Source organism: Leucopleurus acutus (assembly GCF_964270905.1).
Source record: "Leucopleurus acutus genome assembly, chromosome: 8".
Taxonomy (NCBI): Eukaryota; Metazoa; Chordata; class Mammalia; order Artiodactyla; family Delphinidae; genus Leucopleurus; species Leucopleurus acutus.
The window spans coordinates 71,895,778-71,923,248 of record NC_139151.1 but is presented as its reverse complement, the minus strand read 5'-3'; the positions used below and the strand labels follow the sequence as shown (position 1 = coordinate 71,923,248).

Here is a 27,471-nt window from a genome sequence, read left to right as displayed (position 1 = left end):
ATGATAGGTGCTGACCCATATGAAATGCATGGCTGAGAGGCTGAGAGGGCTTTCTCTGCCCTGGAGCGGAGAGCTCAGCACAGGTACACAGAGTGGTGGAAAGTGCTCGGGGCACCCACGACATTCAGTGGGGTGGCCTGTCAGTTTTGAAGCTCAAGAGCTTTACACGGGAGTTCAAAGGATTTAATTTCTGACACATCGGCTGTCTGGTCCAGAAGGGACCATCCTGAGGAAACGACCAGGAAAGCAAGGTCCAGGCTGGAGGAGTATCCTCTAACCACACACCTGCCAGCAGCCTGGGGGCCTCCTTCCTGGAGCTCCACACCCTCTTCTCCACAGCCCAGGTGGCCCAGGCCTCAGCCCCTCCACCCCTGACAGTGGCCACCAGGCAGAACAGGCCTTGCTGTTTTCTCAGGGTTGCACAATGCGGAATATGACCTGTGGATGAGGACAGCCACTGGTCTCCAGTAAGTTACCCTTTGCAGTTTTGTAGGAGAAATGACCTGCAGGGACTCTCCCCCAGGCACCAGTCCAGCTTTCCTTCTCACCCCATGACCCCAGCAGGGATGGCTCAGTATAAATGCAGCCACCTGTCCCCAGCAGGTCTGCTCCACCGGGTTCAGGTGAGAAAGTTCTCCAAGGAGTGATTTCTTTGAAAACACTTACTTTAATTCTTCTCTTCTGTATTTGTGCTGAATGAGGTCAGTGCTGGCAGCGTGGTGCATGGGAAATGCTTTTTGATTAATTACAGGCTGCTTTAGCAAGACACAGCTACGTCCCAGCTGCTCTCTTCTTCCACCATAGACACCTTGGTGACCTCTTAGACAGGCTTGGGTTCAGGGTTGGTGGGTTCAGAGCTGAGGGCTAGTGGCTCCGAGTGAGGTCCTACTGCAATATTGCCTAGGTGGACCACTGAGAGTCTAATGAGAACAAGTGGAAAGAACAGCCGGGCTCTCCTCGACATACAAATCCCAAAGTGGGTGTACAAGGCTTGTCCGTGTCTCCCTGACCCTCTCCTTTCATTTCAGCACAATGAAGCTTTTCACAGGCCTCATTCTCTGCTCCTTGGTGCTGGGAGTCCACAGCCGATGGTTTTCCTTCCTTGGTGAGGCTTATGAAGGTAAGGCTGGTGGAGGGGGGATGACACCCATGGGCCTCTGGGATTCACCATGAGCGCTCTTAAGGGTTGGAGCTACTGTCTTAGGCGGTGCTGCCCTATGTGGTAGAATGTGCCAGGTGTTTGGGGAGCTTTTTTTCAGACAGATTGAAAACCACAGGATTTATGTCAATCAGTCACTAGAGAAAGAACAGTCATCATTCCCAGCTGAAACGGAAGTTTGAATGGAAGACATAAAATAAGTCTTGAAATGGTACAGCATTTCCCTCAGACCAATTGCATGAAGGAGGATGGAAGCTATCCATCTATTTCCCCTCTCTTCTTCTCTCCCTCCACTCCCTTCTCCCTTCCTCCCTCCCTTTCCCTCTTCCTTCCTTCCTTCCTCTCTTCCTCTTCTCTTCCTTCTTACCTTCCATTTCCTAATTGGATAATTCAGGGACCTTCAGCTTAGCTCTTGCTCCTGCTTCCTATACTCAGTGACACTGTCCCTGGTTCAGTCTGTTTCCTACCCTTTTATAGCCTTTTAACTGACAAAAAAACCCGTGTGCGACCGGGCTGGGGAACCTAATAACATATCTCAAGCTTCCGGTAGGAACTCGGCCCTTATATGCACTTCAGGGTGACCAACTCTCCTGCTTTGCCCAGGTCTGAGGACTTTTCCAGGACACTTTCAACGCTAACTGGGGCAGTTCCAGGAAAACAGGTGCAGTTCTGGTTAGGCTGGGACAGGTGGTCACCTACTTACCTGCAGAATACCTCCGTGAGGGAGGCATCTCCCCCCATCTGAAGGGGAGAAAACCGAGGCTGAGAGCAGCCGAGTCTGCTGCCCAGGGACTAAGTGCCAGTCAGCAGGTGGCAGGACAGAAGTTTGAACCCAGCTGTGCACGAGGCCACAGCTCTTGCTGGGCAGACTTGTCCCGTGCCACTCCCTCAAGCTGGGGGCTTATCAATCTCAGCTGCATGTTGGATTCACCTGGGGAGCAGTGAAAACTATTGATGCCTGAGACCCACCCCAGAGAGTGTGAGGTAAGTGGCCTGGGCTGTGAGGTAGGTCTCAGGGGACTTTCAGTACCTCCCCAGCTGATTGGAAGGTGTAACCAGGCTGAGGCAAAGACCCACTGCTCGAGGGCTTGCTTCCTCAGGCAGCCCACATCATCAATACCGTCCACTAGAAAGTCCTCAGGATGCCATTCACGTCCTAACAGGTAGGGGAATCAAGTCACATTCAGCGCATTCGCGCAGCAGGAATACATTTCTTAGGCGTCAGGGCAGAGGTGCTGCATGTCTGCCCCTTTCTCAGAATCTGTCCTCCAGGTCACCTCCTCACTCACCCAAATCCCCTGGATCTCATCCTATGCGGCTTCCTTTTATAACAGTGGTTCGGGGCCAAGGGCAATTTTGTGTCCTGGAGATGTCTGGCAATGTTTGGAAACACTTTTGGTTGTCCCACTTGGGGAATAGGTTGCCCGTTAGTGGGTAAAAGTGAGGGATGCTGTTAAACGTGTTACAATACCCAGGACAGCCCTGAACAGCAAAGAATTATCTGGCTTAAAATGTCAATAGTATGAAGCTGAGGAATCCTGCCCTATAAAGATAGCTCCCTTCTCTCCTTAAACGTATCACATAGAGCCCTAAGTGAGATGCAGTCCAGAGACAGCATCGTAGGGGCCCGACAACCAGGTCCAACGCAGCTGTGCCCCTCCCCCCATAACGACTCTCATTCGAGTTACCAGGAGCAGGAAACTAGACACAAAGAATGCTCTGCTCAATCTATGGCACTCACGGTGCTATAGCCACAGGATGAAATTGAGTCAGTGGAAGATTTTTCATTCCTTGATTCTTCCCTAAGGTGTGTCACAGTTTTCTGTCCACCTGATAATCCTTTCTCTATGTGCTTTCCTCCCAGGGGCTAAAGACATGCAGCGAGCCTACTCTGACATGATAGAAGCCAATTACAAAAATTCCGACAAGTATTTCCATGCCCGGGGCAACTATGACGCTGCCCAAAGGGGACCTGGGGGCGTCTGGGCTGCTGAAGTGATCAGGTACCAGGGGCCCTGAGGATGCAGGGATGGGTGTGAGAGCCTCGGACAGCCAGGAGGGGCCAAGCCCTGGAGAACTTCCTGTAGGGCTGTGGCCTCTCCTCCTCTTATCCACCCTCACCCTCTGTGTCCTGTGTGGGGTCTGAGTGGCTGAAGAGCAGAGCAAGGCTGGTGGGACAGACGATTCCCAAGCCTCCCCCATGGGTGCTGTTCACCCAGCATAAGGGGACCTGCAGGGCTGAGGTGGGCTGAGCCCGGGCAGCCTCAGGCTTCGTTCCCTCTTTCCTAGCTCCTGTCAGAGTCCTCGATTCCTTGGAAAGAGGAGAGATGGGGAGGGTGGGCTGTTGCTCGTCAGCCCTGGAGTAATCCCCTACCTGCCCTCCTCCATTCCAGCGATGCCAGGGAGAATATTCAGAGAGTCACAGACCTTTTTAAGCATGGAGACAGTGGCCACGGACGGGAGGACTCGGAGGCCGACCAGTTTGCCAATAGATGGGGCCGGAGCGGCAAAGACCCCAATTACTTCCGACCTCCTGGCCTGCCCAACAAGTACTGAGCTGCCTCTCACTCTGCTCAGGAGACGACGGGGCTGTGAGCCCCCAAGGGCAGGGACGCTGAGCTTGTGAGTTCTCTGTCCACGGAAGCCAGCAGATCTAATAAATGCTTAAGAGATTGAATGTTGAAAACCGTGTATTATTCTTTGATATAAGGACAGCCTGTTTGTTCCCAAGGGGTGATGGCTGGACACCCACATGAAGACCGAGTCTGTGCCTGTGTCTTGGGTGTCAGGGCCACAATCTCAGCATCATACAGGGCAGACACCCTGCTCCACCCCTTCCCCTAATCAGACCCGCTCCCCTCCAGGCCCCTCTGGTTACTGTGGTGCTCTTTCTAGGCCCTTCTGTATTCAGGCCTCTTCACTCCCTGGCAGTTGGGTCCTGTCAGCTTCTCTGCCCTGGGGTCTAGTGCCCTTAGTGCGTCCTCAGTGGTGTCTGTGTGCGGGCAGGGGACACAGCCTCGGGACGACTGGATCGTGGAATCCTGCTCCAGCAGCTGCACCTTGATCTTCTGTTCATTTCTCAGCAACACCTACAAATCCATCTATGAACCAATTTCTGTCTGTGCCATCCAGAAGTGCCTCCAACGCTGTCTCCCTTCACTCTATATTCCTTGCCTGATGCAAGTGTCCAGGAATAAACATGTCCAGAAACGGAGGCATAGGGACGCCATCAAGATTAAGTATCAGGAGGTTTTGTATTGCATTGGATATGTATCAGGTCCTTGAGAAGAAGTCATTTTCCCTCCCTGGACCCTTCCCAACAGAGGAAAGCCAGTAGCATGTTACTCTTTTTCCAGTCATGCCGCATGGCTTGTGGGATCTTAGTTCTTCCCCCAGGGATTGAACCCAGGCCCACGGCAGTGAGAGCTCCAAGTCTTAACCACTGGACTGCCACGGAAGTCCCAGCATGTTACTTCTTACTGAGGAAAACAGTGTCTAATAAAAGGGGTTTGGGCCTGTTAGAGCACAGGAATTATGAGTGACTCTATAAATCACAAATTCCTAGAGAAACCAATAACCTTCTTCCTTGGATAAAAATTTGGTTTTGGTGTTTGGTTTTTTCAGATTACAGATTCCAAGAAGTAAAATGATCTAACACTTTAAAGAGTGGGGAACAGGGGCTTCTGTGGTGGCACAGTGGTTAAGAATCCACCTGCCAATGCAGGGGACACGGGTTCGAGCCCTAGTCCGGGAAGATCCCACATGTCGCAAAGCAACTAAGCCTGTGCACCACAACTACCGAGCCTGCGCTCTAGAGCCCGCAAGCCACAACTGCTGATCCCACACGCCACAACTACAGAAGCCCGTGCGCCTAGAGCCCGTGCTCCGCAGCAAGAGAAGCCACCGCAATGAGAAGCCCACGCACCGCAACGAAGAGTAGCCCCCGCTCGCCGCAACTAGAGAAAGCCCGCGTGCAACAACGAAGACCCAATGCAGCCAAAAAAAAAAAAAAAGAAAAAAGAATGGTGAATAGACTTCTGTATCCAACTTTTATTTCAAGTAATAAAAAGGCTGATTATTAAATTTTTCCTATTTACAATAATTTGGAGAACTTGCTTTATCTAAACTTTCAAGTCATCCTTTCTCCTACTTTTCCTTTCTTTCCCCTCATTTTGCAAATTCTATACCTTCAGTACCTGGGATAGAAATCTAATAGTGAACATTCTCATAACAGGAGTCTCCTTACAACCTGGGGTCTGTTGAGACTTTACCACTAGAGCCCTAAACTCAGCAGTGCTTTGAGCCTGTTCTTGCCAGCCAATCTGCCACCACACTCCCTAATCCCTGTTACCCTGCTCCTGCTTTATTTTGTTAGACTCACTTTTCTGAGACACAGCCTCTACGTACACCTCTGACAGTGCCTTCTGATGGGAACTGTATGAGAAAGTTCTCCTGTGACTAACTACCTTACAGACACACTTTTTCTTCCTCCTTGACAAGGAAGTTAAACTTGTCTTTCCCCTACAGGGATCATTTCATCATGAATCGTCTCCCCTTAGGAGTGCTCCTGAATCCCACTTTCAGAGTAGAAGTGTGTGCCGGTTATCAGTTTATTTACTCTGAGCTCCACGTCCACCCTTCTTTGCCCCGCTTGTGATACTGGAACTGGTAAACATTTCTCCTGTGCCAGCTGGGCACGGTGTTAATCTCTGTCCTTTCAGGGCGCAGGAGGGACGTTGTAGGACACAAACACTTCCTGGTTTGTGCTTTCCTTCTGCCCAGCTCCTGTGGTGCTCTTCTCTTGCACAGGACACGCAGTGACACTCACACCAGGGAGGAAAATGTGCTTGTTCCTCACATGGGCAAAACCTTGCAGAGTCCAGACAGTCAGTAACAGCTTTCCCAATAAAGCACCACATTGAAAACCCTGCGTTCAATCCACATCACTCTTCACTCTTGCACGTTTTCCTCTTCCTCTTTATAGTCAGACTTGTTGAAAACCTGCCCATCTGCACTTTCTGATTCCTCGCTTCTGACTCACACTTGAACCCACACCAGCCTGTCCTCTGTCCCCACCACTCAGCAAAACAGCTCTGGTCACCACTGACCTCCATGTTGCCAAAACAACTGACATGTTTCTCTCCTCCTATCAGGAGGCCTCTGAGCCATGCTCAGCACAGTTGTCCTCTCCCTCCTTCCTGGAAGGTTCTCTCTTGGCTTCATAGTACCACACTCTCCTTTTGCTTCCCTTCAGTTTTCCTTTATCTCCTTAGCTGGGTCTTTTCATCTCCCCAAACTCTAAGTGTCCCTCAGACTTGGTTCTGGGCTCGCACTTTTTATTTCTCTGTATTCTCCCCAACAAGCGCAGCTAATAGTATCTACATGCTGACGCCTCTGAAACTTATATCTCCCCCTCAGAACCTGGTTTCCAAGCTCCATGCTTGTTTATCTGATTGGCCTCCTGAAACCTCTGATTGGATGGCTTCCAGAGATCTCACACTCTGCTTGTCCAAAGGAAACGCTCATCTCCGTCCAGAACTCTTCACCCCCAGGCCACTCCAATTCAGCAAATGACACGACTCTTCCGTCTGTGGCTCACCCCAGATATTGGGAAATGTGCTCGATGCTTCCCTTGCCTTTACCTCCACATCCAATCCACTAGCAAGCCCTGTGATTCTACTTCCAAAATTCATCTCTAGCCCATCAGCTTGGTCTCACGTGCACCTCCACGCTCCTGGCCACACCTGTTCTCACCTGGGTTCCTGCAACAGCTGTCTCAGTAGTCTCCCCATCTTCATGGCTTCCACCTCTGCTTAAGCGTGACTGTATAGTTTATCATCTAAGCCAAGTCACTTTCCATTGTGAAAGGGACATTATTGATAATTATACCTGGATGACAGGAATAAACTGGAACTGTCCTGGGCAAAAGAGAGCATGTAGTTACCCTACCTCTCAGTCTAGCATACAAACTATACTCAGATCATTTCTCTCCCCTGCTTAAAATCCTTCAATGGATTCTCATGTCCCTTAAAATATAATCCAGGTGCTTATCATGGCTTACAAAGCCCAGTGTGATCTGTCCCTGGCCACCCTCCAGCAGCATCTCATGCCACCCCTTCCCAAGCTCCCCACTCTCCAGTATCACCAACAAACCAAGATTTTCTTTGGCACAGGACGTTTGCAGGTGACATTTTCTCTGCCCACATACTCCTCTGCTCGCTTTTCACAAGGATGGGAATGTCTCACCTGTGGGGCTCTCCCGAATTCACTCTTTCTTGAGAGAGGCCTTCCTGGTCATCCTGGCTGACTCACTCTGGTTATTCTTTACAGTTTACCAATTTTTAACATGTGGGATTCTTTTACTCAATTTTTGGTTTATTCTTCTAATTTTTGTTTGGGTTTTCTTTTGGTCCATCTTCCTCCCTTGTATTATAAAATCAGTGAGAGAAGTGACCATTTCTCTCTTGTTCACCCCTAATATCCAGTACCTGGCATATAATGGCATCTCAACAAATGCTTATTGAAAATGAATAATTGACCTAGTCTTTTATTTTACTAATACAAGAAAGGTTTTCTTTCAAAGAAGGTCAGACTAGTTATAAGGAACAGGAAGGCGCTAAGGAAGAGGGAGATAAGAAAGGTAAAGAAGAAGGAATAAGAGCAGAGTCAAGGGGAAGCAAGAGGCAGAGGGATCAAACCCACAAAGGATGGTTAACCCCAAGGGGAGCAGAAACTTCTCTGGCTCTGAGAAAGGAATGAGGGTGAAGAGAGTGGGGTCAGGGGATGCAGCACATTTGAGATGGACGACAGGGACCTGCGGGAATCTGGTTGTACCTGCTCTTGCTGTAGGTGAGTGTCCCCAGGACTTGTCACACTCCAGTGCGTTCGCCCGTTTTCTTGTCTGTCTTTAGAGCCAGTAGGTAGGGAACCCAAGGGCAAAGGCCTGTCTCTTTGATTGTGTGTTGTCGTTGTATCCACAGTGCCTGTCATAGGGCCTCACAAATAGTAGCTGCTTTATACATATTTGTTGAAATGAATGAATAAAGTCTGATAAGAGTATTGTTCAGAAGTGGACAGAACTGGGGGGAGGGTTTGGGAGTTGTAGAAAGTATGGATGTGGTTTGGATCTGCAGAATGTGGTAATGAGTCACTTTGAGGTGACTACTAAATCTGTACAAATATCATACTCACACCAGCCAAAATGATATAATTTTACTTCATCATAGAAAATATTCAGTTTTCTCCAACGATACTGTGCACACTCCCTCATAGAAATGAAAATGAGGAACGCCATGTGCAAATAAACTGTTAGTCGTTGTGGTAGCTGATGAGAAGCCTTGGGAGAAATAAATGAATATTTTGAATTTCCAAAGTACTGTGCTGATTATCAGAGGGGCAAGTTAGCAGAGAACACTCTGTGAGACTAGAGGAGGGGAAAAAGGACACACTGTATTTCTCTGAGTCTAAGACAATGACAACAATTTCATGAGTGCTGCCTGGTCATTAGTGAATGTAAGACACATCCTAATTTCAGAAATGTATAATCAAGAAATGTGTGTCCTAGAAATGATGAACTATGAGATATAAATGTAAACCTATGCAAGTTCTCTCTCTCTCACTATATTTACTGAGAAGAAATAATAATAAGCTTTGAGCTATTATTAATCATCAGGTGTGATGGGGGTGCTCCTGAGGTGAGGTTCAGCTTCATACCAGCCCCTCAGCTATGGAGGACCTCCCCAGAGAGGAGCAGGTTATCCACAACTGGTCCTGATGATGGTCCATGTTCCAAGCTCCCTCCTTAGCTGAGGTGTCACCTCACCTGGCGCAGCACTGCCTTTATTCTAACCCCAGAATGACTGAGGGCCTCTTCTCTTCCTGCAGAGATGGCAGATGGGAAAGAGCTCACCCCATCTCCTTCCTAGTCACACTCCACCACTGCCTCTTTAAGCTCTGCTGGCATGGGCGCTCCAACCTTTTAGAAATCCCCAGAACAGTCACCGGCTCCTACACATGTCAACTCTCTCAAGAACTCCCTCACCGTACTCCCTTCTGCTTTGATAGGGGCACCAGAATGAGCTGGGAGTGTTTGCAGTGAGCACGCACCCAGCTGAGAACTGAACAGGCATTCTTCTATTCTTCTTGGCACCCTGAACCAATGTGAGGAAATCACCTATCTCCACAAATACTGCACTCCCCACAAGACTGACGACACTGCCGTCTCTCCCTCCCTTTCCTCTGGCGTTTCCTAAGTGGACCAGAGGTGGAATGGGTTGGAGAGGTGTTGATTGCAGAGGCCGGCACTGCTGCCTCTTTGTCAGCCTTGGGAGTTTACTGAGGTCTGGCCCTGCTTCCTGGATGCTCTCTCTAGGATGTGGGGTTCTTGGAGCCGCTGTGTCCTCAGCTGTGGGTGATAGAAAAGAAGCATCACTCAACAGCCTGTTTTTCACTCTCGGGTGCATAGGGAGCCCTTTCACCATTCTCTAGTTTCCCAGGTTTGCTTTTTGAAATCTGTAATTATGGGAAAGAAGACCCAGGTCCTCTCTGAGGACAGTGTGCTTTGCTTACACACACAAGTCCTGTGTGTAAGTCCTGTGGAGTCCTGTCAAACCACTCTGTTTAAACCGTAGTTGCAAAATCGCCCATCAATGACCCACTGATACGTTTCCTGAAAGAGTTGGACAAATGGGCAATAACTCAGGCTGGCCAGCGTGCCTAGTTCCTGGACGATCTGACCTGGGAGGGAGCCAGTGCACTGAGATCATCCTTTATTCTCTGCAGGGTGGACTTGGGACTGTCCAAAATAGTCTAACAAAGAGTCTCTAAAAACCTCAATTTATCCTTCCAGTAAAGATGCCTGCAGAACTCATTCGTCCTTTTATTCACTATTCAACACCCATTTAATGATCCCCCCAGTATGTGGCAGGAACTGTTCTGGGCGCTGGGAATCTGAGATAGACAAGATCAGTGCTCTCATGCGGGTAACATTCCACTGGAGAGGTATTATTAAGCTAATCAGTATTTAATGAAATTGAATTAAAATATATTGTCCAGTTACTTGTTTATGTGCTAATAACGGCTGCCAAGTTCAGGTGTCAACTCTATAACCTACGGCTAAGAATCCAAACACCCAGGCTTCACAGGCTGGATTTGAACTTCGGCTTTGCCACTGACTGTGGTAGGTAAGGGTAGTAACATGCAAAAATGATTATGATAAGCTGTGGAGTGAAAAAGCAGAACATAAAACGATAGTGTTATATCACCCTGTTTTTGTTTATGGGTTCATATGTCTACATGCACTGAGACAATAGATTGGAAACATGACGTTTCTACAGAGGTTCTTCCTGCACGCCGGTCCCCCACCCCCACCACCGCGCCCGCCCCGTCTAGGCTGATGAAATTCGTATTGCTTTTATTTTCATTTTTATACTTATTTTAAATTTTTCGATTTTCTTCAGTGGACATGTTTGTCCAATAAGATTCATTAAGTCTGCCTGTGTCTAGGCATTTTCCTAGGTACTGAGTATGATGATGAAGAAAACCAACAACCCAGTTCCTGTCCTGATCGGGATTCCAAGGATGAGATAAGGAAAAACAGCAAATGTCCATTTATAATATAGTTGACTTGTATATGCCTCTCTCTCTTTACACACACACCTCCCCACAACAACACTAAATGTGCAAACACATACGTACACATAAATAACGCACCGAAATGAACAACGATTATAAAATAAGAATCGATAAACCTGTCAGAGTCACATAAAAAATTTATAATGGAAGATAAGAGGAAAAAAGATGTCCCTAATCTTTTTTCTGCTGCGGCCTCTCCCGTTGCCGAGCACAGGCTCCCGACGCGCATGCTCAGCAGCCATGGCTCACGGGCCCAGCCGCTACCGCGGCATGTGGGATCCTCCCTGAGCAGGGCAGGAACCCGCGTCCCCTGCATCGGCAGGCGGACTCTCAACCACTGCGCCAGCAGGGAAGCCCAGATGTCCCTAATCTTTATGTGCCATATTCCATCTGTTAATAATCCTATTCTGACCTTTTCTTTTCCATATGATTTCTTTTTCTCTCAGGACTGCATCTCTTTCAGTGTTAAACAATGTGTTTCCAGCACTTGACCTTGAAAACTATAGGCCCTACTCGTCTCTGGCAAAAGAAGTCTCCTCAAGATAAGAAATAGAAAATGTTCCCTCTCTCCTGGAGCTGCAAGAATAGCAGATAGGATCACAAAAACTGTATCCAGAAAAGTTATTTCTAACAGAGGAGTTTTTTAAAACAACAACAACAACAAAAGAGACATCAGAGATTGTCACTGTGTCCTGTGAGAGCAACCCTGTAATACTTTATTTATTATTTAGACACTAATCTGTGTATTTGAAGCAAAATTCTTTTTTGATGGAAGCTTTTAGACTGGAAAAGTGGACAGCTGGGTCATGCCAAGGCAACGGCACTGAGCTATAGAAACCCTCAAAACTGTTGGAGGGCATATGGGCGGGCTGCCCTCCTGGACAGCAGAGTGACACTTCACAGTGAAAACAAGGATGTGCACGCCAGCAATATCACTCTTTTGATATACATGGCACATTGCGGATGTCATCTTTTTTCTGGTCTAATGCATGTAACGTCTGCTTGTTTCATTTGCATTTTTCTGGTTACTAATGATTTGTGCATCCCTCTGTGAGCTTATTACTTCTAGTGTGTTGTCTGTAAACTATTTTTTGTGTACCTTTCACCCATTTTTCTATTGGGGTTGCCGTCTTTTTCTTAATGATTCACAGAAGTTCCTTGTATATTTGAAATATTAATCCCTTGCCGTAATTTAGACGTTGTCTTTTCCCATTCTCTATCTGAAAATAAATTCTTAATTTTCATGTAATGAAATACCATTTTATGTCTTGTGTTTTGTGCTTTTGAAGTTTTATTTTTTTCTTTTTCTTTTCTTTTTTTTTTTTTTTTTGTGGTACGCGGGCCTCTCACTGTTGTGGCCTCTCCCATTGCGGAGCACAGGCTCCAGACGCGCAGGCTCAGCAGCCATGGCTCACGGGCCCAGCCGCTCCGCGGCATGTGGGATCTTCCCAGACCGGGGCACGAACCTGTGTCCCCTGCATCGGCAGGCGGACTCTAAACCACTGCGCCACCAGGGAAGCCCGCATTTGAAGTTTTGTTTAAGAATTTTTTCCTCATCTCTACATCACAAATATATTATTTGATATTCTTTTCTATTAACTTTATAGTTTTACCTTCATGTTTATGTATTTAATACTTCTGGAGTGAACATTTGTATACGTATTAGGTAAGGATCCAGTTTTATTTTTCTCTTTCCAAAACTATTAAGTAACCCATCCTGTCTTCAATGATTTGTGATGTCTCCTTGATCGTATACTAATGTCCTATATGTGTGACCCTAGCTCTGTACTCTCTATCCTATTCCATTGGTCAATATATCTTTTGTTGAGCAAATACTACTGTTTTTTACTGTGCTCTTCTGTACATCTTAACACCTCATATGGTAAGTGCCTCTTCTTAATATTCTCCTTTTTTAGGATTGACTTTTGTATGCATGAACCTTTACTTCTTGATATGAATTTTGGAGTAATTTTCTTCAGTTCTGGGAAAATTCAACTGGAATTTTCATTAGAATTGCATTAAATTTGTGGATTAATTTGTGGTAGAATCAACATGTCTACAATATTAAGTCATCCCATCAGTGAGCCAGGAACTTCTCTCCATTTGTTTGAATCATCTTTTAAGGTGTTTGTTAGAGGTTTGAAATCTCCATTGTGGTGCTGTGTATTACTGGTGAAACCAGTCCTTAGGAATTTTATAGTTATGTTGTTACCATGAATTGTTTATTATTATTAATCATATTTTCCATTTTGTTATTTCTGCTATGGAGAAATGATTTGGCTTTTGGATCAAGTGTTGGGCAACCTTATTAAATTTCCTTAGTAATTCTATAGTTTGTTGATTTTGTGTGCTTTTTGAGGTTGAAGATTATACTAACTGCAAATATGACAGTTTCATCTCTGCCTTTCCAATCCTTGTATCTCTTACTTTCGAAATTTTCTGTGGCATTGGCCAGGGCTTCCAGAGCTGTGTTACACAACAGTGGTGATAGTAGCATTCCTTTTCTCATTCCAGATCCTGAACGGCAATGAATTAAAGGTTTTTCCATTAAATAAAATATGTGCTGTAGCTTTTTGGCAAATAACCTTATAAAATTAAGAAATTTCACTTTGATACGTAGTTTTCTAAAGGATTTTTAAAAAGCAACCATAAATATGCCTTCAGCTTTATCAAATGCTTTTTAAAAATCAGTTGAGATAATATTATTTTCTCCTTTAAGCTATCATTGTGGTGAATTACATTGATTCTGTAATGTTGGCATTCCAAGAATAAACCGCACTCAATTATGAGGCACCTTTAATACTCATATTTGGTTTGGTAACACTATGCTGTGTTTTGAATTTTTTGCACCTTTGGAATTGAAATGGGACTATTGTTTTCTTGTACTGTCCACTCTTGTTTTAGAACCAAGTTACTCTAGCTTCTTTAAAATGGCTGTCCAACTTCATTCTTTATCGGTTTTCTACAACAATCTGTGTAACTTAGAATTAACTGTCCCCTGAGATTTTAGCAGACTGTCTTGAAAAACCATCTGGCTTTAGTGGAGGATACTGGGAGGAGAGATCTTTGACAACCACTTCTACTTATCAATACTTATTTGTTTTCCTAAAGATGTCTATGTCTCTTTGCATCAAAAGGATGCTTACTTAAACAAATAACCTTGAGGGTGTTGGTTCATCTAAATTAACAAACGGTGTGTCACCAGTAAGTTGATTATATGAATATCTGAGAACAGTGACTCTGTATTAAGCCCAAATTTGAACAAGGAAAGGGGAACTCAGATTAATCTCATTTGGGTCTATATAGGGAATCTCTGTCTCTGTGAACTGGTTCTAACCAGCTCAGAATAATGCTGCTGAAGAGCTTTTATGCTGAGAAATGCTATAGTCGTTTAAAGGTAGGATAATTATTGGGTTTGGTTGTGTTGCAGTTATTGTTGTTGGGTTTTCTTGCCGCGCCATGTGACATGTAGGATCCCAATTCCCCCACCAGGGATCAAACCCACGTACCCCGCATTGGAAAAATGGAGTCTTAACCACTGGACCACCAGGGAAGTCCAGTCGTTGTTGTTGATTGCTGTCTTGTGACTTCTGCCAGAAGAATGCAGGTGCAGTCTTACGTGTGAGCCACCAGTGGTTGACTGAGAGGAGAAACGCGGTAGATCTGTTCTCTTAAATGGCTGTTTCTAGGTTTGATAGTGAGTTGTGTTAGACTTGTGTGTGATTCTAGGAAGTCGGTCATTTCTTTATGACACTTGCAGTCCAGTGGAGGGTGTTTTCCCGCACTCTTGGAGCATGGGAAGAGTGAGAAGCCCCCCAGAGCAGAAACCACCCACCTCCTAGCAGGTTGCCTCGCCTCAGTATTAGGGAGCTGCTGCCCTCTACCAGATAAACATATAGGCAAGTGTAGGTCCTGGTCTCAGGAAGCTCAGAGCAGCTGTGTAAAAAATGTTTCCTTTTCTGATGGATGCATTTGCCCCCCATGTTTGTTTTCTTGGGGAGAAAATGCAGTCATATAATCAAGAGTGTACACAAGAATTTAATATTTCTTAAGTTGTTTGAATGTAATATCTCTTTTAATCTCCCTGAGTGAACTGAAGGATAGGGAATGGGGAATCCAGCCTTTCTGGTGCTGAAGCTGTGTATTCGCAGAAGCTGCCCTTGCCTCAAGCATTGGTTTGTCAGCGCCTAGAAGAACAAAGGAAAGGACCTGTGGAACTTGGAATTAGAAGTAGTCCCAGGCATGTGCTGGGAATTAAGAGATGGCTCTCTGGAAGAAAAAACAAAAACACTGACTTGGGCTTCCCTAGTGGCGCAGTGGTTGAGAGTCCGCCTGCCGATTCAGGGGACACGGGTTCGTGCCCCGGTCCGGGAAGATCCCACATGCCGCGGAGCGGCTAGGCCCGTGAGCCATGGCCGCTGAGCCTGCGCGTCCGGAGCCTGTGCTCCGCAACAGGAGAGGCCACAACAGTGAGAGGCCCGCGTACCGCAAAACCAAAAAACAAAACAAAAAAACCCTGACTTAAGTGTTTGTCAATTTCCATGGTGTAAATACTGCCACCACAGCTAATTTCAAAAGACGAAGACTTAACAGTTGGCTTGCAAAATCCCTGAAAATGTAACAGTTAGCTCTCCTGAGCTAGTATGAGCTGATTCCAGCACACCAGAAGGTAATCCACTTCCAAAGGGTAGAGACTACCAGCTATACCTTTGAAACTAAGTTGAAAGTTTCAAAGATTTCCCAGGTGAAAATAAGAAGCAAACCAAACTCTTTTAAAAAGCACTGGCTTTGGACTTCCCTGGCAGTCCAGCGGTTAAGATTCTCAGCTCCCAATGCAGGGGGCACGGGTCTGATCCCTGGCTGGGGAACTAGCATCCTGCATGAGGCACAGCATGGCCTAAAAATAAATAAATAAATAAAAAATAAAAAGTACTGGCTTTTTAAGAAAACTCTGTTGAGAGAAAAATTAAAGTTTACTTCCCACAGTGCTTGCAAAGATAGCTACGTCATAGGTTATATATATTCTGTACCCTGAGCAAATACATTAATAAGTTATAGAAGTTGGTTGTCAGAGAATGAATAAGATAATTTTCCACATTAAAAGATGGTTCTTAATTGAAAAAAAGCTACAACAAAGGTAAGCATTAGTGTTCATCAAAAGATACCATAAAGAAACTTTTTAAAAAAGCAAATTTATTAGACAACTTTGCAGTTGCTGGGATTAAACTTATTACTCTAAACATTGATAAATAAAGGGAAAGAAAGCATTTTAAAAGAATTAGTGCATAGCTGTACATTATAATTTTGTTGAATCGTAAGTTTGTTAAATATAAAACCAAATACATTACTCCCATGAAAATGACTGAAAACATGAAAATAAAAGCCACAAGCTGGGGGAAGATATTTGTAACATACATAATCAAAAAGGCTTTATATGAAGTATATAAAGAGCTCCTACTAATCAATAAAAAAGGAAAAGGAAATAAATATAAATTTCACAGAAGAGAAAGTACAAATGGCTCATCAATATGTAAAAATGGGGAATCTCATTGACAATCAGGAAAACACAAATTTAAACTACAATGTGATACTATTTATCACTCACCAACTTGACATAAAAAACAAATATGGCCTAGGATGTGGAGCAAGGGGGCCATGTATCCACTACTTGTGGGAATATAAATATATAAAATATAGAAATATGTATTGTAAATATATATATATAACCATTTTGGAAAGATAATTTGGTATTACCAACTAAGGTTCAACATAATCATATTCTATTTCACTTCTAGGTCTCTACCTTTTGAACTCTTGTACTGGAATATTTGCACAAGATTGCCAGAAGCAACACTGTAATAGCGAAACAGAAAAAACCCAAATGTTGAAATAAGCTGTGTTACATTCATGCTTGGCAATAGTCTTCAGCATTGAAAATGGAAGAACTACTGCAACAGTCATCAACATGCCTATGTCTAAAGAACATATTGTTGACCAAAATAAGCAAATGACTAGTGAATCCATACAATAGAAATCTATTTACAGAAAGTTCAAAAACTGGAAAAACCTTAAAAATATATTGTTTATGGATATGCATATGTGATTAAAAAAAACAATTTTAAAAAAAGCAAGGGAATGATAACACAAAATTTGGGAAGGAGTTTACCTTTGGAGAAAGGGCAGGGAGAAGCATGCAGCAGAGAGTGGGACACAAGGGGCTTCTGCGGTGTTAGTGATATCCTGTTTCCTGGGTTGCTTGCGGGGGGCTTCCAGAGGGGGGATACTTTAAAAGTTTTAGATGGTAAAGTCATATATTAAGTTTAATTATTCTGCCACTGATCCTTCAAATGAACAAAATTCATAAATTCTAAAACTGCTCAACAAAAGATATGGTCATAGCACACATTGTTTCTTTTTTAAAAATTTTTTTTGAAGTATAGTTGATTTACAATGTGGTGTTAGTTTCAGGTGTACAGCAAAGTGAATTGGTTATACACACGTTGTTTCCTAAATCATTCTAGTAATTTCCAAATAATTTGTTGATTTTTTAGTTGGTGTGTGTATTGTCTGACACAGCTGAGACTAGTCAAGTGATGCCCTTTCTGTGCCATGATTTGACATGGGGTAGCAGTGTACTCTTCAATACTCACCCATCAAATTGAAGTTGTTGTATGATGTGTAGTCTCAATAAGTGGAGAAAGAAAGGGTCCATGGTGCCGAATTCTTTCTGTACCCTGTAAGGTAACATGTTCAATTAATTAATGCTGGGATATAATTGACATAGAACATTATATTAGTTTCATGTGTACAACATAATGATTCGATATTTGTATATAGAGTCGGCCCTCCATATCCATGAGTTTCAAATCGGAGGACTTAACCAAACTTGGATCTAAAATATTTGAAAACCAAAATTTCCAGAAAGTTCCAAAAAGCAGAACTTGAATTTGTTGTTCTCTGGCAACTATTTACATAGCATTTACATTGTATTAGATATTATAAGTAAACTAGAGATGATTTAAAGTACATGGGAGGAAGTGCTTAGGTTGTGTGTGAATACTATGCCATTTTATATAAGGGACTTCAGCATCTGAGCATTTTGGTATCCACAGGGATCTTGGAATGGATCCTCTGCAGATACTGTGGGACAACTGTATTGTGAAATGATCACCACAAGAAGTATAGATAACACACATAGTTACAATTTTTTTCTTGTGGTGAGAACTTTTAAGATTTATTCTCTTAGCAACTTTCAAATACACAATACAGTATTATTAACTATAGTCGCCATGCTGTACATTACATCCCCAGGACTTAATTATTTTATAACTGGAAGTCTGTACCTTTTGACGCCCTTCACTCCTTTTACTCATCTCCCACTCCCTGACTCTGGCAACCATTAATCTGTTCTCTGTATCCATGAGTTCAGCTTTTGATTTTTTTTAGATTCAGCATATAAGTGAGATCATGTGGTATTTGTTTTTTCAATTTTCTTAAATTTACTGAGGCTTGGTTTGTGACCCAAGATGTGATCTATCCTGGAGAATGTTCCATGCGCACTTGAGAAGAAAGTGTAATCTGCTGTTTTGGGATGGAATGTCCTATAAATATCAATTAAATCTATCTGGTCTCTTGTGTCATTTAAAGCTTCTGTTTCCTTATTTATTTTCATTTTGGATGATCTGTCCATTGGTGTAAGTGAGGTGTTAAAGTCCCCAACTATATTGTGTTACTGTTGATTTCCTCTTTTACAGCTGTCAGCAGTTGCCTTATGTATTGATGTGCTCCTATGTTGGGTGCATATATAGTTATAATTGTTATATCTTCTTCTTGGATTGATCCCTTGATCATTATGTAATGTCCTTCCTTGTCTCTTGTCACATTCTTTAATTTAAAGTCTATTTTATCTGATATGAGTATTGCTACTCCAGCTTTGTTTTGATTTCCATTTGCATGGAATATCTTTTTCCATCCCCTCACTTTCAGTCTGTATGTGTCCCTAGGTCTGAAGTGGGTCTCTTGTAGACAGCAAATATATGGGTCTTGTGTTTGTATCCATTCAGCAAGCCTGTGTCTTTCGGTTGGAGTATTTAATCCATTCACGTTTAAGGTAATTATGGATATGTATGTTCCTATGACCATTTTATTAATTGTTTTGGGTTTGTTTTTGTAGATCCTTTTCGTCTCTTGTCTTTCCCACTTAGAGAAGTTCCTTTAGCATTTGTTGTAGAGCTGGTTTGGTGGTGCTGAATTCTCTTAGCTTTTGCTTGTCTGTAAAGCTTTTGATTTCTCCATCCAATCTGAATGAGATCCTTGCTGGGTAGAGTAATCTTGGTTGTAGTTTCTTCCCTTTCATCACTTTAAGTATATCATGCCACTCCCTTCTGGCTTGTAGAATTTCTACTGAGAAATCAGCTGTTAACCTTATGGGAGTTCCCTTGTATGTTATTTGTCGTTTTTCCCTTGCTGCTTTCAATAGTTTTTCTTTGTCTTTAATTTTGCCAATTTGATTACTATGTGTCTCGGTGTGTTTCTCCTTGGGTTTATCCTGTATGGGACTCACTGCGCTTCCTGGACTTGGGTGGATATTTCCTTTCCCATGTTAGGGAAGTTTTTGACTATAATCTCTTCAAATATTTTCTCAGGTCCTTTCTCTCTCTCTTCTCCTTCTGGGACCCCTATAATGCAAATGTTGTTGTGTTTAATGTTGTCCCAGAGGTCTCTTAGGCTGCCTTCATTTCTTTTCATTCTTTTTTCTTTATTCTGTTTTGCAGCAGTGAATTCCACCATTCTGTCTTCCAGGTCACTTATCTGTTCTTCTGCCTCAGTTATTCTGCTATTGATTCCTTCTAGCGTAGTTTTCATTTCAGTTATTATATTGTTCATCTCTGTTTCTTTGTTCTTTAATTCTTCTAGGTCTTTGTTAAACATTTCTTGCATCTTCTCGATCTTTGCCTCCATTCTTTTTCCGAGGTCCTGGATCATCTTCACTATCATTTTTCTGCGTTCTTTTTTTGGAAGGTTGCCTGTCTCCACTTCATTTAGTTGTTTTTCTGGGGTTTTATCTTGTTCCTTCATCTGGTACATAGCCCTCTGCCTTTTCATCTTGTCTATATTTCTGTGAATGTGGTTTTTGTTCCACAGGCTACAGGATAGTAGTTCTTCTTGCTTCTGCTGTCTGCCCTCTGGTAGATGAGGCTATCTCTGGGGTTAATTTTTAATGCTCTTGTCCTGAAGGGTTTGCTGCCATCTTCCTATTTTCTGTTTCAACTATGTTCCGTGGCAAGTGGTCTGCACTTTACAATCACCGCGAAGCTAGAGAGCCCGGGACCACCTTGCCTTCTGGTCGCGTTCTCCAAGGGGCCGCGACCACTTAAAGACCGGCAAACCGAGCTCGATGCGCGTTTTACCACCTTCCCGCCCCCGATGCGCTTCTGCCTCCTGATGACTTACACCCGCAGGTTTCCTGGGTTTCTATCTCCTTCCTTTCTGACTCCTGTACCCTGGGGTCCCAGCTTCATCCTGAGCTGTCCCTTGCAATGGCCCCGTACTGCTCTTCCTTTTGCCCTGTATTCTCACATTCTTTAGGCAATCAACTCTCTTTTTCTAATATTGATTACCCTTCATAGCAAATGTCAGTACATTATTGTGTGGGGAAAAACACCCTTCCCCACCAGGAGTGAGACTGGAAACAGACAGAAGCAGCCCAACTTGCTACACTCTTGAAAACTGCCAGATTGCACAATCCAGGAGAATTAGATGTGTGTGAAGAATAACGCTGCTGTTTTGAAATGCTGTCAAGAGGAATTTCCCAAATCTCTTTCTTTCCTGTTTGGTTTTTTTTCTTTTGGTTCAAACCTGTCTTCTCATTTGCTCCTCTAGCCAAGTGTCAATATATAAAGCACCAGCTCCATCTCCCAGGCAGGCAGCACAGGCAGCTCAGCTTTGCCAGGAGCCTCAGCAGGAAGGCACAGCCAAAGGTGAGGTGCTAGAACTTTCCAAATTTTTCCTCTTTGGAGATTCTCTCTCTTCACCAGCATTCTTGTGCTGCAGCCCAGCCCTCTGCTTCCTTCCTGAATCCACTATTCTGACAATCAGAATTCACCAGCTGTGAATACTTGGGGGGTAGGGGTTCCATATGCTGCTTCTGTGCGAAGTCAGTGATCCGTAGAGCAAGCATTTGTAAATGCTTGTGCCTTGTTCACCTCATCTCATATTACAGAGAGGTATAGTGCCCAGACTCCTAATGCCTTTGGGAAACTTGCTGTGCAGCTGGGTTTCAGGGCTGATAGGGGATGACCGGACTGGAAATGGTTTATACCAAAAGCCCGTTGCAATCCCTCACACAGGAAATCATTGGGATTCCAATGAGACACACGGAAATGAGAACTGGATCCTCTGTAATGCTATCTGTCTATCGGCTATATATTGAGATAAAATTCAGTGGAGTTTATTTTTGGAATGCAAGGGTGTATCCACATTACAAAACAAAAACAAGAACAAAAACCCAGACCTGTCATCCTTGTTTGTGTCTGCTCATCTCCCTGCAGCAGGATGAAGCTTTCCACGGGCATCATTTTCTGCTTCCTGATCCTGGGCGTCAGCAGCCAGAGTTGGGGTACATTCCTCAAGGAAGCTGGTCAAGGTAAGGATCAAAGGATGGGTCAGGGGAAGGATGCATCTGCAGCTCCCAGGATTCACTGGAGCAGAGGTCACATCCCCACAGGGCAAAGACCATAAGAGGGAAAAAAAGGAGCTTGGTTTCCGTGGTAGCACTTCCCCAGGTTTTTCTGACCAGCTTTGCACCCTTGGGATTCCCAAGCCCGAGGTCACATAGAGTTTGGGCCCCAACTTTCAGCAGGAGTGAGGAAGAGATCTGGATTCAGGAGGTGCATGTTCCCTAAATACAAGTGGGGCTCTGCTGCCCCCTCGTGGGCAACTAGGGATGGCTCATTTCCAAGTCTCAGGTACCATGAAATGGGTGCATTAAATGGGTGGGGAATGTTCACCCTCCCCATCCACTTAATAATTATAACTAAAATACCTGAGCTTTTAATACCTGCTAGGCACTGTTCTAAGAGCTTCGCATGCATGAGTGAACTCCTTGTCATCCTCAGGTTTTAATCCTTTAGTCCTGCAATGTTGGTACCATTATCCCTTACCAGAGAAACTGAGGCACCAAGAAATTAAGACACCTAACAAAGTCCTCCAGCAGAGCGGGATTTAACCCAAGACACTGAGTTCCCCCAGACCTTGCTATTAACCGAGGTATTCTATGCCTCCCAGACAAGAGTACACGTGGGAGAGTGAGGGATTTGTGAACACATGTCCTGCTCTGTATCTGAGCAAATGGCAAATAGTGGGGATGTGGTGCCTCTAGAAGGCAACTTGATAGAGCTCCTCTCCCCATCATAAATGGCACAATGAGTTACCTTGACAATGGTTCTACTGAGGCTGAGACCTGGCCAGAAACTGATAGCAAGAGATATGTACCTCACTAGCCAGAGTGAAGTAGCAAAAATTTGTTTATTTCACAAAATTATTTTGTGTTATTATTTTTCTGTGATAGTTACTGAATAATTGTTTTAAGAGTTTGCTGGCCATTCTATCTAAATTCTCACAGACCCAGCTAAAAATATTTTTTCATCCCTTAGGTCAGTGTTTTTCAAAGGGCTGTTCTAGGGCCACGTGCATGAGAATCACCCGTGGTCTGGGGTGCTTTGTGGAATGCCGGTGCCTGGGGCCACACACAACCCTTCCCTTGAATCACAATCCCAGGGGTTGAGACTGGAAATCTGGCCTTTATTAAGCACCCCAGTTGATTTTTATGCACACTGAAGTGTGCACAGTACCTCTGGTTTTGCTGACCTTAGGTGAGAAGATATGCCAGGCATTTTGGAAATACTTTTTAAGAAAGTCTGGACTTCAAGGATCTATTTAAATCAGTAACTCAGTGGGAATAAGTATAGCAGGAATGTCATAACTCTCAACAAAACTATCTTTCCAAATGCCAAACATGACAAATATATAATATGAAGATAAGTTTTCTCATAGAGTCATCGTATAAACCCTGATTATAACTCTACATTGGATTTTTCTCTTTGTCCTGATAAGTTTTTTTTTTAACTTTGCCATTTAATTCTAGCTGATCAGAGTCCTTCTGTCCATAACTCCCTGCTCCGCATCTTCATTCTTTTTCTTTTTTTTGTCCCACTCTTCCTAAGGAGTAGAGAGGTCATAGTATACTGAGCACCTACAAAGTTTTAGCCGTTAAACCTGTATTTCCTCAGTTCTTCTGTGTAACCACTCTGAGGGAGGCAATACTCCTCTATTTTATTGGAGAGGACACTGAACTTTATTTAGAGCTGGTGTGTCAGTTGCCCTTTTTCTGCATCTGATTACCCTGTTTCTTCAAAGCTGTCTTAAGGAACTCACGTTTATCACCTGCTGATTGAATTTTGACAGTTGGCCAGGTCCAAATATGCCCCGGACTTTCAGATGTACTCAGGACCGAGTTGTCCTCACTTTGTCCACAGGGATGGATTTCTCCCCTTGACTAGGTTGGGAGCATCCTATGTCTGCAAACTCCCTCAGAATCGCCTTTGTTCTCAACCTCTGGTCAGAGGGTTTCCTGTATCTTTCCAGGTAGAGGTCCATTGTACAACCAAACATCCCTTAAAGAGCATCCGACCTCCTCTTCACACACAACCAAAAACGAAGTACCAACAGACTTAGGATGGAATCAAACAGAGTAAAACTTGCACCACGTATGATTCTCATAACATTAACCCAGGAAAGTGAAAAGTAAAGGAATATTCATTTCAAGCCAATATAATAATCTCCAAGGGCTTAGTCAAAGGCTGAAATCTGGACCCAGTGGGAGGAAAATGTTTTCTTTCTCTATTTTGCTGAGACGTGATCATGTTCATATCATCACTTTCTTTTCCTGCCAGGGGCTAAAGACATGTGGCGAGCCTACTCTGACATGAAAGAAGCCAATTACAAAAATTCCGACAAGTACTTCCACGCCCGGGGCAACTATGACGCTGCCCAAAGGGGACCTGGGGGCGCCTGGGCTGCTGAAGTGATCAGGTACCAGGGGCCCTGAGGATGCAGGGATGGGTGTGAGAGCCTCGGACAGCCAGGAGGGGCCAAGCCCTGGAGAACTTCCTGTAGGGCTGTGGCCTCTCCTCCTCTTATCCACCCTCACCCTCTGTGTCCTGTGTGGGGTCTGAGTGGCTGAAGAGCAGAGCAAGGCTGGTGGGACAGACGATTCCCAAGCCTCCCCCATGGGTGCTGTTCACCCAGCATAAGGGGACCCGCAGGGCTGAGGTGGGCTGAGCCCGGGCAGCCTCAGGTTTCATTCCCTCTTTCCTAGCTCCTGTCAGAGTCCTCGATTCCTTGGAAAGAGGAGAGATGGGGAGGGTGGGCTGTTGCTCGTCAGCCCTGGAGTAAACCCCTACCTGCCCTCCTCCATTCCAGCGATGCCAGGGAGAATATTCAGAGATTCACAGACCGTTTTAAGCCTGGAGACAGTGGCCACGGACTGGAGGACTCGAAGGCCGACCAGTTTGCCAATGAATGGGGCCGGAGCGGCAAAGACCCCAATTACTTCCGACCTCCTGGCCTGCCCGACAAGTACTGAGCTGCCTCTCACTCTGCTCAGGAGACAGGGCTCAAGCGAGTGGAGACAGTGCTGAGCTAGGTTGCTGTATTCTGTATCTGTAGTTCTTGATAGTTGATGAAGAGCACATAAAAATGTTGAACAAATGCTTGTGAAATCCAATTTGTCCTTGGCATTTGGAAACAGCATATGACAGTCTTCTTGGGAACATGAGCCTATTTAATACCATGGGGTTGATCAATAAACATCATAGTTTTTAAAAAGGAGATAACGCACTAATAAACAATAGTAATAATTTGGGGTAAAACTTCACAGTCATCCACTGGTATCTGCAGGGGATTGGTTTCAGGACGCCTGCAGATACCAAAATCCGCAAGTACTAAGTACCTCATATAAAATGCCATAGTATAGTTGACCCTCCACATCCGCTGAGTGGAACCCACCCATGTGGAGAGCAGGCCAGCTGTATGTCCAGAACACAGACTATACTGTATAAACCATATATGGACTATTATATGGACCAATTATCAGTCCATAACTCCCTGTTCCAAATCATGGAAAAGATAATAAGAATACCATGAACAACTTTGGCAATAAAGCATAAAACTTGATAAAAATCAACAAATTCTTAGAAAAATACAACTTACAAAAACTGACTCAAGAAGAAATGAAAACTTGGATTATTCTATAATTATTGTAAAAGATCAAATCTTCCCCCAGAGAAAACAACAGTCCCAGATGGTTCTATAGACAATTTAACCCTTCAAGAAAACAAATGATTGTTTTTTTATACAAACAATTCTGCCCAGTAGAAAATATCCCCATCCTTTCTGTGAGAGTAGGAAAATTTGACACCATGAAAATCGAAGGAAAATTCAAGCAGTCAGAACTTTACAAGACTTGCCTGGTGGTACAGTGGTTAAGAATCTGCCTGCCAATGCAGGGGACACGGGTTCAAGCCCTGGTCTGGGAAGATCTCACATGCCCCGGAGCAACTAAGCCCGTGTGCCACAACTACTGAGCCGTGCTCTGGAGCCTGTGAGCCACAACTACTGAGCCCACACGCCAGAACTACTGAAGCCCGCACGCCTAGAGCCCATGCTCTGCAACAAGAGAAGCCACTGCAATGAGAAGCCCACTAACTGCAACAAAGAGTAGCCCCCACTCACCACAACTAGAGAAAGCCCATGCACAGTAACGAAGACCCAACGCAGCCATAAATAAATAAATAAATAAATTTTAAAAACTAGGTAGCTAAAAAAAATAATAACTTTACAGAATATTACCAATAACAAGTTGTGAAGTTGAAAGAAACTTTCAGCCACCGATAATTTCCTAAACTACCAATTATAATTTTTTAAAATTTAAACTATGCTAAAGACAGAATTACTTATTTTTTGTTATAGAAAATGTTCTTACAAGGTCACTGTTATATAAAAAAATGATCAAAGAAACGTCAGCAAAAAGTATATTAAAAAAGGGTTGTAAATAGGCAGAGCACAGAGGATTTTTTAGGGCAGTGAAACTAACTACTCTGTATGATACTATAATGGTAGATATCTGCCATTATAAATTTCCAGAGCCATAGAATGTACAACACCAAGAGTAACCCTAATGTAAACTATGGACTCTGGGTGATAATGATGCACCAATGTAGGTTTGTCAGTTGCATCAAATGTTGTACATTGTATCTGGTGGGGAATGTTGGTAATGGTAGAGGCTATGTATGAATGGGGGCAAGGGTTCTAAGGGAAATCTCTGTACCTTCTGCTTAATACTGCTGTGGCTAAAACTGCTCCAAAAATAAAGTCTACTAAAAAAAGGAAAAGGATTGTAGAAGTGTGTCAGGCTACTTACTAATAAAAGTAAGTTGCGTATTTTTCTGGATTTCATTTTAAGGTATTTGTTGGTTTCTTAAAATTGGTGATTTACTGTGATTTCTTTTTTCCCATTCTAAATAAATATTTCCTATTGTAACAAATTTAATATTTGTAATTTGGTACTGTTTCCCCTAAAAGGGGCTTCTGAAATTGCATAATTCAGGCCCCACAAAACCTGGGTCTGCCCCTGCACAAATGGTGAAAAAATGTTTGTAATTATTTGAGCCTAGGGTCTAGTTGTATTCTATGTGTTAACACACATAGTATTTTTTGTCCTGTTTTAATATACCTTAAAAATTTCCATAAGTGCAATTGCTGTGTCAATTGGAACTTTATTTTGTTAGAAATTTTACCATCATCTGTTCATGATTTTGAGAAGCAAGGTCCCTGAGGAACCACACCTATGTCGTTCTGCATTTGTAAATGTGGGGCTCACAGTAATTTGATGTGTATGTGCCAAAATCGGAGATCTTTGTTATATCTTCTAGTACAGTTGTGCCGGAGCATTTAAAACATTAAAATACATATTTTATTTTTCCTTTCTGTAAGGGAATCATATTGGTATTATCGGAATTACATGTTGAGGTAAGTTATATCATCTGTAAATTTCATTCATTAAAGTGGTGTTCTAAAATTTTTGCTGTGGGGTTTGGTGGAGCGTTGGGTCTGACGTTGAGTGCCGTCAAACTAAATAGAAGCAGGAACTGAAAACACAGGAACTGAAAACACAGTAATACTGACGTTCTTCCTGGTGACTTTCGTCTCTTCCAGGATTCCGACTACACCTGGGAGAGAAATGAAGCCTTTAAGAATGGCAAGTGTGCCCAGAGGTCAGAGGTCCGATAGCTTCACGTCTGTACTAGAGACATTGTCCTGTTCCATGCCCGCACCCCCCGTCCCTTCCAATCGGACTAAGGGCTCTTGGAGAGATGGAATATCTGGTCCAGTGAGGGTGACAAATAACAATTATGAATATAACCGCGCTGCGGTCCTGGGTAGAGCGTTGGGTAAGTCAAGACAACTGGGCTCCCTAGTCTGATGGGCATATTGCTCGGGCGCTCGGGCTGGCAGGGCTCCGGGCAGCAGGGGGCGCTGTGGCGGGAGCCGCGCCGCGCCCTCTTGGCGCCTGGAGGCCTCTCTCCTCCTCCGGCGGCTTCCGGAGCTGCTCTCGCGCG

General features: G+C 44.0%; 1 protein-coding gene across 4 annotated transcripts; it reads left to right on the top strand.

The window, feature by feature from the left end:
• Positions 1-595: 595 nt before the first annotated feature.
• On the top strand, positions 596-24,562 carry LOC309965389 (serum amyloid A-2 protein). Of its 4 annotated transcripts, none has more exons than XM_082844864.1 (4): positions 596-701; positions 1,029-1,120; positions 23,746-23,884; positions 24,275-24,562. In XM_082844864.1, the coding sequence occupies exons 1-4, from the start codon at positions 697-699 to the stop codon at positions 24,435-24,437; spliced, it is 399 nt and encodes a 132-aa protein (XP_082700990.1). In that variant the 5' UTR covers positions 596-696; the 3' UTR covers positions 24,438-24,562. The 4 variants fall into 4 exon arrangements, with proteins under 4 accessions (XP_082700990.1, XP_082700989.1, XP_082700991.1 ...); XM_082844863.1 differs by lacking the exons at positions 23,746-23,884; positions 24,275-24,562 and adding exons at positions 3,024-3,162; positions 3,553-3,845; XM_082844865.1 differs by lacking the exons at positions 596-701; positions 1,029-1,120 and adding exons at positions 20,670-20,772; positions 21,343-21,437.
• Positions 24,563-27,471: the final 2,909 nt, after the last annotated feature.

What these genes read in the sequence shown, in the direction of transcription:
- LOC309965389 (XM_082844864.1), top strand. An exon ending in CCTTGGTGAGGCTTATGAAG is followed by an intron (nt 1,121 to 23,745) that starts GTAAGGCTGGTG and finishes TTTTCCTGCCAG; the next exon opens with GGGCTAAAGACATGTGGCGA. An exon ending in TGGGCTGCTGAAGTGATCAG is followed by an intron (nt 23,885 to 24,274) that starts GTACCAGGGGCC and finishes CCTCCATTCCAG; the next exon opens with CGATGCCAGGGAGAATATTC.